The 15,368-nt window shown below is 36.4% G+C and overlaps 1 protein-coding gene across 1 annotated transcript; it reads right to left on the bottom strand.

The window, feature by feature from the left end:
* Nucleotides 1-588: 588 nt before the first annotated feature.
* LOC113760984 (sphingoid long-chain bases kinase 1-like) lies at nt 589-14,180 on the bottom strand. Its single transcript, XM_027303766.1, has 7 exons — nt 14,111-14,180; nt 11,801-11,894; nt 11,624-11,661; nt 5,741-5,887; nt 4,240-4,339; nt 1,738-2,675; nt 589-1,146 (listed from the first exon to the last, which is right to left on the bottom strand). Exons 1-7 carry the CDS (start codon nt 14,168-14,170, stop codon nt 1,000-1,002), a joined length of 1,524 nt encoding a protein of 507 aa, XP_027159567.1. The 5' UTR covers nt 14,171-14,180; the 3' UTR covers nt 589-999.
* Between the last annotated feature and the right edge of the window lie 1,188 nt (nt 14,181-15,368).

Raw genomic sequence — 15,368 nt, forward strand, 5'->3', positions numbered from 1 at the left:
ATTTTTTAAAAAGATCGATTTGTTCCAAAAAAAACCAAAAGAATCACATGGCTACAGATGACCACACAAAGAGCTATATTTTGTGAACTGAGAAGATAACACTACAATCACAAGAATTGTAAAAGTTTGCAAAGACCACAATGTTCTTCCCGTATAGAACTCGCTACCGCATTCCATGGCTCACCCAAAAGAGCTATACTTCCAGCGTAACCGCCAACGATGAAATTGACAATGTAGTTGTACAAAAATAGTTAAACACAAAGCTCAAAGTCTTAGCAAATTCCACCATTCATTCTTGCATACACAAGTACAAAATTCCGTTCAAATTCAATTGCTCAAAAACGTTTATCCTCTTCCTAGTTTACTCAAATTCAATTATTACTTCTTCAATACACATGAAACATGTTTAACCACCAAAGAATCTATCTATAAAAAAAATGATGATTTCAAATATAACTACGAATCTTATCTAATAATATGTATTTGCTTGATTTTACTATTTTTGCCTGGAGAAACAAATAAATAAATAACAGTAATCATCTCTTCTCAATGTCCTTGGATTTTAAAACTCATTTCCCACTGGAGAAATGAATCCCAAGAGAAGAAAAATTGATATACCATCATTCAATCCAGAATTAAATGCTATACAGCAGAAGCAATTCAATACCACAAGTAAAACGAAGACATAGCTAGCTCAAGCACCGAAAACTAAAACTTGCACATACATACATAAATTTCCACCAATTATAAATTATAGTAGAAAACTGAAGTTTGACCAAGAACCGAAAAATTTAACCCAAAAAAAATTAAACTGACAGAATTTACAGGGACCTCAATTTTCACTTTGCTCAAAAGAAGGCGGGAAGGACTGGTACGACACTGGAAAGGGTAACTTTTTCTGGTACAAAAGTTGCCAGCATATTCATCAATCAAAAGTGTAACAAAATGCCACCGTATAGCCTCCTACCAAATCAACAGATGAGATGCAGCTATTATTTGTTAAGTGTTACAAGGGGTACGACCAACAAGCCTGCACTGGTCTGGTAGTAAGGAACAGATGACCTGCCCATTTACTGGGAAAAGTTCACCATCAATACCACAGCCTTTGTGTGTGTGCTTTCCAGGTTTAACCTTGACTGATTTTACCTGAAATGCAAGAAATTTAGTACCATTTGAGAAGCTATCTCAACATACTGACACGACGTTACTTCAGAAAAGTATACAGTTGTATGGAAAATCAAAATTCACAAAATACAGACCAAGTTCCTGATTCCCAAGTTAAATTGAATACCTAGTCTCAACTTTAATCACTGCCCTCATGACACGTTTACAGAAAGTTTAGGTGAAGTCCTTGTTCAGGCTCATAAAAGCATGACTTCATTCTCATTCATTTGTGAAGGTGCCCAGTCATGGCCACTTAATATGCCTAAGATGCATATTCATTCATCATTCATATATGCTGGAGATCCTTATATTTAAATCTGAAAGATCATTTGGAACAATACAGTAACACAGTTTGTGATGCAATGCTTGTGATATGTAAAGGGAGTTGGAAAAATAAAAATAAAAAAAAGGTGAGCAAACAACATTTTTATGATGCAACAAAACACTTTTTGTGAAAAATGGGCTATCCAAACAAACCTATTATTTTCTTTACGGTATATATTCTTCACAGTAATGGACTACTTGCTCTGTACAGTGAAAAATGGAGAGCAAAAGGAAATATTGCTGTTTTACCTTAACATATTCAACATATGGCAGTGACAGGTGTTTACCCAATTGTAGCCGCAAAAAGAATCTGATTAACCTCAACCGTCCATTTCCATGAACCAACAATAGATCCAAGTTTTTGTCATCATGCTCAGCTTTTGGTGCTACCACCTGTGAACTCAAACTTTGAACAGTTTTACATGAATGGTTGCACACCAACACACCAAGAAAATGACCTTTTTTGACCACCCATTTATCTTCAGACTTGAGGGCAATTTCCCTCTTGGCAGCAACATCTGCATCTTCTTTTGGACCTGGAAATTCAATAGAATTTTCCATATCCCAGTTAGGCTCAGTATCCCATCTTGGCTCTGCATCCCATATTGGACCCGGATCTGACATTGTCGAAGAAATATCCTCTTTATCATTTGGAGCATTATTTGCCCAAGAAGATCTCGTCGTATCATTAGCAGCAGTCACTCCAGTCCAGCCTTTGTCAGTCCTAGACTTGGACCTTGTCCTAGGCCAGTTGGGAGTTGAAGAAAGTGGTAGCTGAGGATGGATAACTTCAGGTTCAGATGTGGTGTTATTTCTTCCAGCCGAAAGCCGTTTTGATTTTGGATCAATTGCACGTACATACTCAGATGGCTCAGCACTACCAGAGGTAGCGTCCAAGTCCACTCCAGACATTCTGCTTGGGGTCATTATTGAATCAATACTTGATAGGCTAGAAGCTCTAGGAAGGCCCTCCTTGCTTGATCTCCTCATGATGTCAGTATACAAGTCTGCCATATCAATTACTTCCTGGTCAACCAGGCCTTTACCATCTCCAGTACCTTCTAATGAAGCTGGTAAGTATTCCACTTCAAAATTGTACTTTGGCAAGCAAAAGAATTTGAGGAAGCCGGCAACAAAATATCGTAAAGGCCCAAAGCGCTTCTGATATTTTTCAGAGAGTTCCAAAACTACAAGGAAACGAGCAAAGGGGTACAATAAATGTTTCAATCTGAATGCCAATAAATATTCAGTTAAATCATTCAGCATCAAACAGTAAAACTTAAAGACTTTACAGGAGAGAGAAAACTGATCTTCACAGCATCAGAAAAAGCCTTGTGCAATATATTTCATTCTACCAAAAGTCAATAAGAATAGACATACACCCCAAGCCAGTGACAGCTAATCCTCTATTTCCCGTGCCAAAGGACAGTGCTCTGTTAGCGGGGACTCTTCATTCATCACAACCCTGATATTGGTACAGAATAAGTACCTAACAGGGTCCCATTTAACTTAGGTTCTTTGACTTTCCAAGAATGCCTTGTGCATCAGAGCCTATTTTCCTTCATTCACCATAAAAAAGGAGAAAAAGATAACTCCATGGATGTTTGCAAGTGTTTTTTCTGTGGATGCTTTGCTGCATCAGTCTATTGATATTCTAGTATGCGAAAAACATACACTGCAATCATTTAGCAGACAAACAAGAATACTGTAATCAATAAGCACCTAACATGTACCTATATCTAAGTCTTTCAAAGCACCCCCGTATTTAGTTTTAGATGATTGATAAATTGGACACCTAAACATGTTCCCATATCTGACACCTGTACCTGAGTCCAACTAACATTGGGAGAGGAGTGGTGGGAGAGCAGGGGGCAGGCAAATAAAACTGCAACAAGGGAATGACAACCATATTGTGGCTTCGCCAGAGTAATTTTCTCCAGGTAGAGACCACTAGTTCTATTCCTATGTGCACCTCATTAAGAAATTAGAACTAACAGAAGCCAAAACTCATCACGCCATGATGGTGATCTCAGTAGTAATGTTTGCAAAATTGATGGTTACATGTGCTTAATGAAAAAATCAACAATGGCCAGCTCGTAAGAGTTAAATTGTCAAATATATTTCAATCAGGGTTTTTATGCACTTTTGCACCAAACTGTCGAGTACATATAGCAACTCCAATAAGATGTTATAAACATGTTATTAAACAAGATTAAACATGTAATCCTCACCTACCAAACTTGGAAGAATACATTAGTCAAGCAGAAAGAACATAAGGTCAAAATTAGCAGCCTCCTGTCATCATTATAATCATGTTGTTTTCACATACAAATCACAAGCCAGATGTTAATCAACGAAACATGAGGCAATTTCGAATAGTATGAAAGCCAAACTTGCACTCCTGTCAATAAAAGCTTTCTGTTGGCAGCCAAACAAGCAGTCAATAAGTATAAGCTGGTGAGACATCTACATCAGGATTTTCCATATCAAGAACACATCATGTAAAGCACAAATATCACTACAATTTGACAGATTCAGATTATATTAAGTTCTCTAACCAACTGGGCCCCAAGTAGGGTGAGATAAAATGATATGTTCTCAATCCAGTACACTGTATTTTCAAACAAGCAGAATATCCACCATTCAATAACTTTATCAAGGCTGAATTCTGAAATACAACAAATCCATTAAGGTACAAACTAATCAAATCCACACATAGAATGTAGAGTCCTAGAGTGCCAATTAATTTACCGTCACTAACAAAACCAAAGTATGTCACAGTTGTCCCAAAGTGAATGCCACCACCTTGAATCCACTCAACAGCAAATACATCAGTAGCAGTAAGCCCTCCCTGTGATCAAGAAAACCAGATTATATATTAATACCAAAACGTAAACGAAGATCAGATGACTTTTAAGGAGCCACTATAAATCATTGCATTCTACTTTTATTTGATGTGGTGCCTTACATCTCCAGCACCTTTGCACGTGAATTGCTTCCAAAGTGCTGTATCCTAGAAGTTGCCCCTCAGCTAAGCTAAACCAAGTTCAATTCTACAATCGAAGTTTAGAACCTCACTCTAGGAACTATATATCTTATAACATGAGCCTGTAGCAATAACAAAATGTGAATTTCTTCTGACCGAAATCCCTTAATTATTTAGCAATATAATAAATGAGACCGACCCAAAAAAAAAAAAAGATAGGCTCCTAATTATCAATTGTTGCTGGTCATGTTATTCTTCCAGAGACATTTTAAGTAAGTCTAATCTATAATGGGAACTCCAGGATGTTTATTTTGTGGGTTTAGGATAAAGGAAGAGGTCTTTGCAATAAGTCAATCCATAAATTTTCAGGTGCTTAGTGAAAACCTCAAAAGCCTTCAAAGAGAGTACCCAACAGCTTAACTCTAGAGGCTGATGAACAAATGGAAAGCAACAGACTAACCAAAGACGCACATAAAATCAAAATCAGTGATTCAGAATATCAAACAAAGCTTTATAATGTAGTCAACTAGATTCTTATTATAGTTTATCCACCATAGAACCCAACATTGTAAGCCTGGAGAAGTTTAGTCTAAGTAGCTGGTAATGGAAGCAGTAACAATTAAAAAATCTACACTTAAATGCTACTTCACTTTCTTTGTGCTTAAAGGCATGACAAGCCATTCAAGTACTGGCACAGTTGCTCTCACAAACAACAAACATAAAGGCCATAACCTGCCCATTGAATTGATTCAAGACCAAGAATAGCAAATTTATAACTATTGTAATTAGTGCCAAGAGTGGTTCATTTGCTAGCCTGAATCACAACAGTATGTTGCTATAGCAGTGAAAACATCCATATGATTCTCATTTCTGTCAAGTGATATTGAAATGCTTTAAGTTGATGCAAAGCTGCAACTTAAACTCACTAATTAACTGCTCAAGGTTAGAAACACAGGTAAAATGCAGAAAAGGCCACAAGTGTAGGGTAGACTGGGTTAGCACCATTGATGTGCTCCATACATCATGTTTATTCAGAGATTATGGCGATTGTAAAATGTTATAGTACCAAACGTAAGATTAGGTGATCCCAAGCATTTGGAGGGGAAAAAAAGTTTGAAAGACAGAAGAAATAATAGGCTCAAAAAAGTAACGACTCCTGTTGCTCATATAAAGGAGTAACAAAGTAAAACAAATAATAGGTAGTGAAAACTAGCTTACTCTTGCCTGGTAATAAAGTAATAGATGACCAAAGTATGACTACTGTACCTTTACAATAGCTATAGCAGCAGACACTGGATCTCTAACTCCAAGGACAGTCCACACCAAAGAATTATCAGAACCAGCAGGTATAATACCAATGGGGATAGAAATTGCTTCTTTTTGGTTGTCTCGACTAAGTAAACCATTTAAAACCTGCAGGTAAGATGAATCCACATAAATGCAACTTGTCTCAGAGGAACAATTGATTAATTGTCAATAAATCAAATCAGTTAGATTAATTATTTCACATTAAGTCAGTTGTGAGGAATTCAAATTCAAATGGAATCTAAAAAAATTCAAGCCACTTGTTTCCACTAAGAGCCAACTCAATGTACATAATTGACACAATTATAATTATGCACGTCACACAAGTTACAAAATCCAAGATCCATTTCATGTCGGAATCAGCTGTCAAGTACACTCTGAAACTATCTCAACATGCTAAGAAGTAAAGACTGCATGATTAAATCTCACTGACACATCTAAAGGCTTACTGTATGAAATGGACAAGAATCTTATCCCAAATCAGAACAGCCAATATGAAGCGCCAATTGACAATTCAAGACCCCGGGGTGGCTTAACTCACTAAGCACTTAAAGATAACAACTACTTCCTATTTACCGCGATACCAGTGCACATTCACCATAGACTTCCCTGCAACATGCTGGACATGTGGGCTTACAAAATTTTCCGCTGATATTACAAAAATTTAATTGTTATTATTGACTGTTAGTACTTTGGCATATTGATTATATTACTGCAAGACCCCAGGAGAAACCAACCTTGAGGTTCCAGTAACTGTAATGGAGAAGGCTCCCTGCTAAGCAATAGAAAATGGGACTTTCTGGAAACATTATGTGATTTAACTTCCCACCAGAAAACCAAAGGCAATGACTCGATTGCTCCTTCCATCTGAAAATCAATACCTGTCCTGGAACCCAACTTTCTTTGGTGATATGTGATCAGAATGGACAGATGAAGTCAATCTAGTTAAATATACCTTATAACCACTTAAAAATCTTCAATCCTTGAGAATACATTGGTATCTATAAGAATTTTCCTAATTAGGAAACTGAAGCACTCACCCTAATTTTGGCATTTGAAAGGAAAAAATAACATTTGAAATAGATGATTATGGGCAGGGCTGAACATTTTCACCACATTAAATGACATTCATACTGCAATCAAAACTAATTTGAGCTGCTCTTGACTTGATTTTAGCAAGCTCAACTTGAGGTTGAAAAGCTGAGATAAGAATCTAGTGGAGCTCAGTCACAACAAGTCTTTTTGGGTCAAAATTTCATTGAACTTGACTCAACTTTCCGTATTCTAATTTGGTCCAGATATCTTCCAATACTCCCATTACCATAATTAGCCTTTAGACATACATAAATGATGTTGATTTGAATATAGATGCATTTGATCAAATCGAGCACAATCTGGAATGCCTCGCACTGATAACAATAGAAAAGTGGAGAATTTGAATTTTAGTTTTTGGTTTAGACTTCGACTTTTAGTATTAAAAGCATTTGAATATTACGTCCTTTGAGTTTTGAGCTCAAACTTGTAATGCTATTTTTAAGTACATTATTTTGTGTTATAATGTGCTCGGTTGTTCACCCTAAGTAAAATCCTAGCTCTGTCACTCCCTGCAAGACTAGCTATTTCTCAATATATGTACATGTACCATAATAGCTGATGACGAAGAACGATTATATAATGTTTTGTTCAGTAATGAAGTTCACTAGATCTTTTTAGACAAATAAATGCTACCTCTCCTTCGATGGGTAGTCTTAAGGAAATCTAGCTGGAATTCATAGAATCTCTTTTTCCTCCATCTCTTGCTCTACCCTGATCACCTAGACCTACTGCTTCTCTCTCGTATCTCAGATTATAGATATTTCTTCCAGAATCTAAAATTAAGACACCTAAAAGCTTTGAAAATTAGATCTTAGGCACCATAGTTTCCTGGTGCTGCAGATTCACATGCAAACCACATGTTCAGAAAGTATAGTAAATTTAGATTTTCTCCTATACCTGAAAGGGGTTCCGTGAAAAGTGGTCTAGATGATCTGGTTCTCAATGTCTACATCAAGATTTTCCATTCTCTGGAAAAGATACACTTGAGATTTTCTCCTCTTTATTAGCTTCACACTAGACTTGCAAAACAAGTAGAAGTCATGAGACTATTTACTGGCTTTTCCATCTCAAACACAGAAGAAAGGAAAATGAACATTTCCTACCTAATTTTTGTAAATGTCACTCTTGCTATTGTTTGAAATATAAAGACCACATTCAAGCTATTGGGACCCAACTCCTAATTATTCAAGCCCATTCTGGATTGGCAATAGATTCACATTAAGTGTTAGTGGCACTCCTAGACTAGCCAGCAGCTTATAGCATACTATAAGACCCCTATTAACCAGTTATTTTTGGAGTACTACCCACCAGGGGTGAAAACAAAGCACCAGCCAAGAGACCTGGAAAAGATATTGTCTATCCAACTTCTACCTCTATTCGTCTAAGTTTCCAAATAAAGCAGAGAAGAAGATAGACAAACTTCAGACAACTCCCATTATGAGGGTAGCACTGTCAATAATTTTTTGGCTAATTTCCCTCAAATGCTGCCTCAAATTCAGTCAAACAAAAGCTTGAGTCAAGCTCAAGCGTGCTTGTTAAGGTAAACCAGAACCATGCACACTAGTATTCTGCTCAAATGCTCGATGACTTGCTCGAAATCTTGTGCGTGTGGGTGTGTGTAAGATTACTAAAATGCCAGCCCCTTTTGGACATATTACATCTTTTTTAGCTTTTTTTAGGTAAGTAGTTGGAGGTTATAGCTTTTTTTAGCTTTTTTAGGTAATGATCTCAGATAAAATAATTAAACTAATCTGGCTCCAAAAAGAAAAGGAAAAGCAAACCAAAAAACTAAGCTTGAGCTCGCTTTGCTTTCGCCAATGAGCTTGAGCTCCTCGCTGTTTTTATCAAATCTAGATCTCAAGCATGACATTTGGTATTCAATCAAGCTTGAGCACAGGTAAAATTAGTCAAGCTCAGGCAGTGTTCGTGCTCGACTCAGCTAGTTTATACTCCTAAAGTCTAAACTTGGTCCAAATGCAGAAGCAAAATTCGATCTGATGGAATGGAATACAATGAGGATCCAAATGCTCGACTTGCCTAGGGCAGTGTTTCCCAATCATGGAGATGCTGCAATAAGAATATCAGACTTGAACAAATCACTAGTTAGCAAATGGAGGTTTGAAAAAAGAGGACAATTCACACTAGAGGCAGAGTATTGACTTAAAAGTGCGGTCTGATTAGCTGTCAACATTTAAGAATAAACCAGGAAGAGCATTGACTGAGAAGGCAACAAGCTCAAATGGTATACTCATTTTGCTGGAAGGGATTGCATCAGAATCAGATTCTCAAATAACATCTAGTGCAGCAACAAAACCTTTGAGGGATAATGATTCCCTATTGTTCACACTTGTTGCCAATCATGGAGTTATTATTGTGGAAATTCTTCATACAGCAGTTTAGGAGCAACACAGAAGCTGCAATTTCAGCCCCAGGATGCAGAGAACTTTCCATTAGACCTTTAATCTCTCAACATTGAGAATAAACATCATGATCCAATCAATTGGTATGGTGAAGCAAAAAGTGAATTTTCAATCAAATTCCTACCATCATCTGGGAAACTACGCTTTGAGCTTCCTTCTGAGAAACTATGGGATACTGTTACACCAAAACAAGCGGTCTTTTTATATTTGGGAAGTGACTCATCAAAGCATTCTAACAGGGGATATGCAGACAAAAATGAACACAGTCTACATAAGTTGTTATCATCCAAAACTAAAGAACACGAGTCCCCTACTACTGCATTGTGAAATATCATCAGAATTATGGTCAACACATTTCAAACTTGCCAATTTTCTATGAAAATGCCATGAACAGTAGAAAATGTAAAAAACATATCACTGAGTTGGGCCTTTTAATTCAAAAGGAGAAATAAGACTAGAATGGGATTGTGCCCAGCTTTGTATTCTTGAAGGCTAAGGAGAGGAACAACTGATCTTTCAATGGAAATGTGAAGTTTGAGTGGAAAATACCCTTTAAAAGTATAACAATTCCTGCTGAGTCGGATCTTTTATCTATTAAACAGGACCAAAAAATTAGGATTAAGATTGTGCCCAGCTGTTTGATTTTCCAGTCTATGGTGAAAGGAACAACTGATCTTTCAATAGGGATCCCCAGCACCGAGAACAACTTAATCTCATGTCCACAACACCCTGCAGTTTTGGATAAATGACACCCTAGCCAATTGAAAGCCTCTCTGCTGTTGATTCTTTTAACCCAGCTCATCATTGTTAAAGAAGATAACTAGATCCTGTATCCACGGGTTATACCCCCTTGGTGCCTCCAAGTAAATTATTTTAGGTTCTACGACATATTGACTGGGATCAACTCCGATCATCAAAATTAAAAAAAAAAAATACAAACTGTCCTAATTAGCAAACTTCCAATATAATTATAACACGCTACAGAAGAAGCACAGCCAAAGAAATTAAGCTCATAAGCTAAATTTTACATGCATAATTTCACTCAAACAGATACCAGCTATAAACATGAAATATCAAACTTCTAATGGTTGGAATTCACTTATGTGTTATGAATTGGGATCTATGTGCCCTGTGTAGTCTAACCAAGCTTGTCCAAGAATTGAAATTATAATACAATAACGTATAATTAACATGAAGTGCATCATTTTAAGAAAATCCTCGGGTCTCTATATAAAGTAAGAAAATGCGAAAGTGGAAGCACCAAACTAGGAGGAGATAGGATACCAATTAACAATGCAAAAAAAATCTGTTAAAGTGTTTCTGAAATCCCCAAAAATTAAAATTCCGATTTAAGAGAATTAGAAACATTCTTGCATCCTTTATTTTTTATTTTCTTTTTTTTTATGAAAATATCTTTTTTACATGTATCCAACTGTAGAATATGCATACCCATGAAATTGTTGACTTGGTTATAGGTTTAGAAAAAATTTATTAGAGAAGCAAACTAAAGGCATACAAATAGGACATTGAGTATGGCTTGAACAGAGAGTTGACACTAATACCAACCATATATAAGAAGTTACTCCTGTTGACCTCAAACGAATCCTTTTGCTGGCAGGAGTGCTAATTCAGCAACTACCGAAATTACACAAATTCCCTTCAACCCTAAATTTTTCTCAGGACATAATAAAGTCAACCTAATCTACATTAATAATGTCTTTTGAAGTAGTAACTTCAGTACCTTTTAGCAAGCCCACAAAAACAATTAAATGAAATTCCTGAAACTCCCTTGTACTTGTCCAAGCTATATCACCATTGAACCATGTCTTACTGTTTGGTTTTCAAGTGGGAAATTGAGTTGATTTCCAGATATCCCGAAAATATAAATCTTTCAGGTCCTCCTGTTTTTTCCCCCTTTCTTTCTTCTTTTTGTCCAAGTACAAGGGAAGGGGTCTAACATCTATCGCTTACAGTATTCATAGATCTCATTAGTCATATTTAGATCCATGAATTGATCATTATGTGGAACTCTTCAATCACAAACTTCATATTGTTTAGCTATTGCCATCTGATACAGAAAAGTAAGATCGATAATTACAAAACCCAACCCCAAAATCATGAAGTCAAATGTTAAGGGGAAAAAAATCAGGTGTTGTGTAGAGATTAAACCACTTTTCTGTCTCGTTGATAATATTCAGGAAAATATAAAGGTATTTCTCCTGACCATGAAAATGATGAAGCAAAAATCAGGTTAAGAGGCAGGGATTTGGAAGATATGCACAACTGCCAATATGCAGTATCCAGACAGAAAAGGATATAATCAACTGACCTCATTCACTATTCCATCACCCCCGACGCATATGATACCTGACGATAGGGAAAAGATAAAAAAACAACAAAGATAACTACAGAAAGATGACTTAAAAATAAAAATAAGTATAAATATAAATATAAATTATTTACTCAAATTAGACGAGATATGAAGCACAAAAATTTGAAAAATTACCATCAGGGCAAGTGCTGAAATCAACAGTTGCTGCAAGTTTTCTTGCATGACCAGCAGAATTTGTTTTCACCACCTCCAGCTGAAATCCAGCAAGCTGTTCATTCAAAAAATTGCAGTTACCAACTATGCTAACCAAAAAATTGGAATCAACATTCCATATCCAAAAAAATAATATGAATCAAACCAACTAGCAAATTTAATGCAGCATGTTATGAAAAAGTTTATGCAAACAATGTAGCAAAGAGCAAATATAAGACTCCCACCTCAACCCTGGTATGCACATACAAGAAACTGGGAAAAAAAAAAGGCAGCAATAGTTAACCAAACCTGAGCAGCACTTTTATTATAAAGATAGTGTTAATCAAGAGGGTTAAAATGCCAAAAGCAATATGCCAGCACCACAAGTATGTCATGTTTCAGAGTCATTCAGTCAGTTGATAATTCCTTAACTAGAAAACAGACAATAACAAATTCTCCACATTATAGGGGAAAATCTATGCATCATTAGAGAAGTCAGCAGTAATATCTTACAAGATAAAAGATCAGCTGACAAAGGAAAGGTACTGAATCATCTAAGATGCTTTTATGGAGTGAAGAATTGCCTACCTCACAAGACCCAAAGAGCAACCGCACTTACTTTGCATCCCTACCAAGACACACTCCCACATCACTGGCCCTCGATCATTACAATAGTAAAAGAGAGATTGGGGGAATGAACTGTAAATTTTCATACCTAATAAAATCTTGAGTTTAATGGGGGTCTTTTCGTAATTTTGTCCACCTTTTATTGTCATTGTCTTCTCTGCTCTTACTTTCTTCCACCTAACCGTTCACCTGCTGCTCGACTTCCAATCTCTCATTCTCAAGCGCATAGACAAGCATAAGCACATGCTCACATGCACTCCATACAATTAGCAACAATGTCATCAATTATTGTCTTTTGTTAAGCTTCTTTTTTCTTCATCTTCATTCCAACTTTTGTCAAATTCATCTCAAATTTGTCATTTCTATTAATCACTAATTCTGAAACACTAAGCCCCAAATACAAACCCATTATGTCTTCTTCAGTATTATGTAGCCACCTCTTTTTTTTCGTATGAAATGAATAACAACAATACTCTCAACTGATGGATCAGGCTTCCCTTGAATGGCTACAAGCTAATCTTTCAGGAACAGCTGGCAAAAGCGTGGAGCTTCACTGCACCCTCCCACCTGTATGCTAACGTGGCACAGAAGACACAAAACACTAGCATCACACGTTACCTTTCTATCTCCCTCCTTATTAAGCTTCCAAGAGAAACTGATCCTTCTTGTTTCCTCATGCACTGCTAATAAAATTCCATATCAGGTAATATAGTTTGAAAGACAAAAAAGCTTTAATTAATTCAACAGATGTCCTCCTGCTGGCTGGCAACATGGGTCTATGAAATGGCCTTATCTGTTAGGGGCACTGATCCTAAGTCTCTCTAGTTTGCAGTCTACATAAAACTAGTGTAACACTCACTATGAATGTTTCACAATGCACACTTTGTCAACAGCTAAATGTGATCACTATACGTCATTTACCCGTTTCTAAAGAGCAAACCCCAGATGAAGCTCTGTTTAGTTGCAAATGTCACAGTTTACAATCAAGAAATGGCCTCAGGTTTGTGGACCTAAGGCTGCATAAAGATGGCCTAACTAGATCCTATAATAGCAAAAACTTGATGCCCTAAAAAACCACACAATTGAATCGTAAAGCGCCAAACCAATTTATCACATCCCATGCCGGGGGGGTTAAGTGAATCCAAATCACTTTAGGTTGTCAAGTTGAAGCAAGGGACCTTCATAATCAGATTTCTTTGAATAAAATTTCGTGAGTTTTCACTTCTCTTTTCAAGAGAGCTCCTTTGAATACTTGAGAATCTTTCTTAAGTTATTCATCCCGAACTTATCAATCAAGTATCTCCTTGGTTGTGGCGTTCTACTACCTACAATTTGGTTCATTAATTCGAGCAGTTGCGGGTTGAGATAGTATCAACATTGTTCGTGACTCCTAGGATTAAATTGGGTCGAATTTCTTCGCTGCCAAACCGTTGGTGTAGTTGTCTAGATCGTGTCGAAGTGCGTATCACATCAGGGGGGTGGGGAAGAACGAGAGTCATAATAAGAATCGGCAACAAGACAATATAGCTCAGCTAAGCAATCATCGTACCATTACAGAAAATCGTAAGTCGAATATAAAGCAGCCAAAGTTACCAATCACTTGAAAAAATTTAATGGATATCTACGCAGGCAGAAGTGCAGAAAAAGAATTACAAAAATAAACACCTTCATTTCTTGATCAAAGCTATTCTCTCCAGCAAAAACCAGTAGAAAAACCTTAATCATAGTGCTAATCTTGCTAAAAGCCTGAAATTCAATGAGATGAACGAAAAGAAGAAGAAAATAGTCATTTAAACATCAAAATAGTCAAGCACAACACACCATAAACCTGAATATTCATAATAATGCAGCCATAATGGAGGATCCTAATCTAATTCAAATCTAACCATAACTCTTATTGTCCTATTCCAATCCCTCTCTTATCCTCATACCTTAACCTTTCTATCTGATAGCATTTAAACCACATCAGCACTCCTGGACTGGAGAAAAAAACAGGCCTTAAGTATTATTTGACCTTTACACAGTGGAATGAATTCAGGGCAGGCTTTTCTCCTGCTCTCATCGTATCAATTTTCCACGGCAGGAAAATAGAAATGAGTTTCCATAGAAATTCCTTCACTTTTCCCCAAAAAAAAATGACTCTACACTCAAATAATATACCCCCCCTTCTCATTTTATTAGTCTTGATTTCTAATTTGTTTTTTCCAAAATTAGTTGTTATAGTCTAAAAAGGGAAATCAAAAAAAGACCAACCTCTCCATTTTACCCTTATTCAATTTCCAAAAAGAGCATTAAAGTTTTGCTTCATCATTAAATGCTCAAACAAACCATTTTAAAATTCAAAAATTCAAAATCATGGAAAGAGTTATTTGCTGGTTGGTCAAGGATCAAGTTTCTTAAAAATTCAAAACCATTTTAAAATTCAAAAATTCAAAATCAACTAACAAATTTTGAAGTTAAATTAAGAACTAATCATGGAAAGAGTTATTTGCTGGTTGGTCAAGGATCAAGTTTCTTAAAATGTGTGCAAAGTTGACCATGACAAGTAAAACGGGGCAGAGGGATGAACTTGCATGTGTTTTGAGACAATGTCCTTGTTGCTTCGTTACCAAGTTCACTCCAGGTAAAATCTTTCCAGATGTAATCTTCTCCTAGATCTCAATCACCAAGAACACTAAAGAACTCATCTTTCAATACTCAATTTATCACTGGTTGCTTCAAAATTAGGCTGCATACCTAATTTAAGTTGTTCTGGAATTGTAATCACTGGCAAAGTATCTCTTCCAAATGAACCATCTGGATACACATCATAGACTAGCACAGAACCAAATGTACCAAATGACCCTGCAATACATCAATATTTAAGGCATACTTCCCCCTGATCTGAAGACTTATGGATGCCACCTTGAATCTCCTCATGAAC

Source organism: Coffea eugenioides, chromosome 2 (genome assembly GCF_003713205.1).
Source record: "Coffea eugenioides isolate CCC68of chromosome 2, Ceug_1.0, whole genome shotgun sequence".
Taxonomy (NCBI): domain Eukaryota; kingdom Viridiplantae; phylum Streptophyta; class Magnoliopsida; order Gentianales; family Rubiaceae; genus Coffea; species Coffea eugenioides.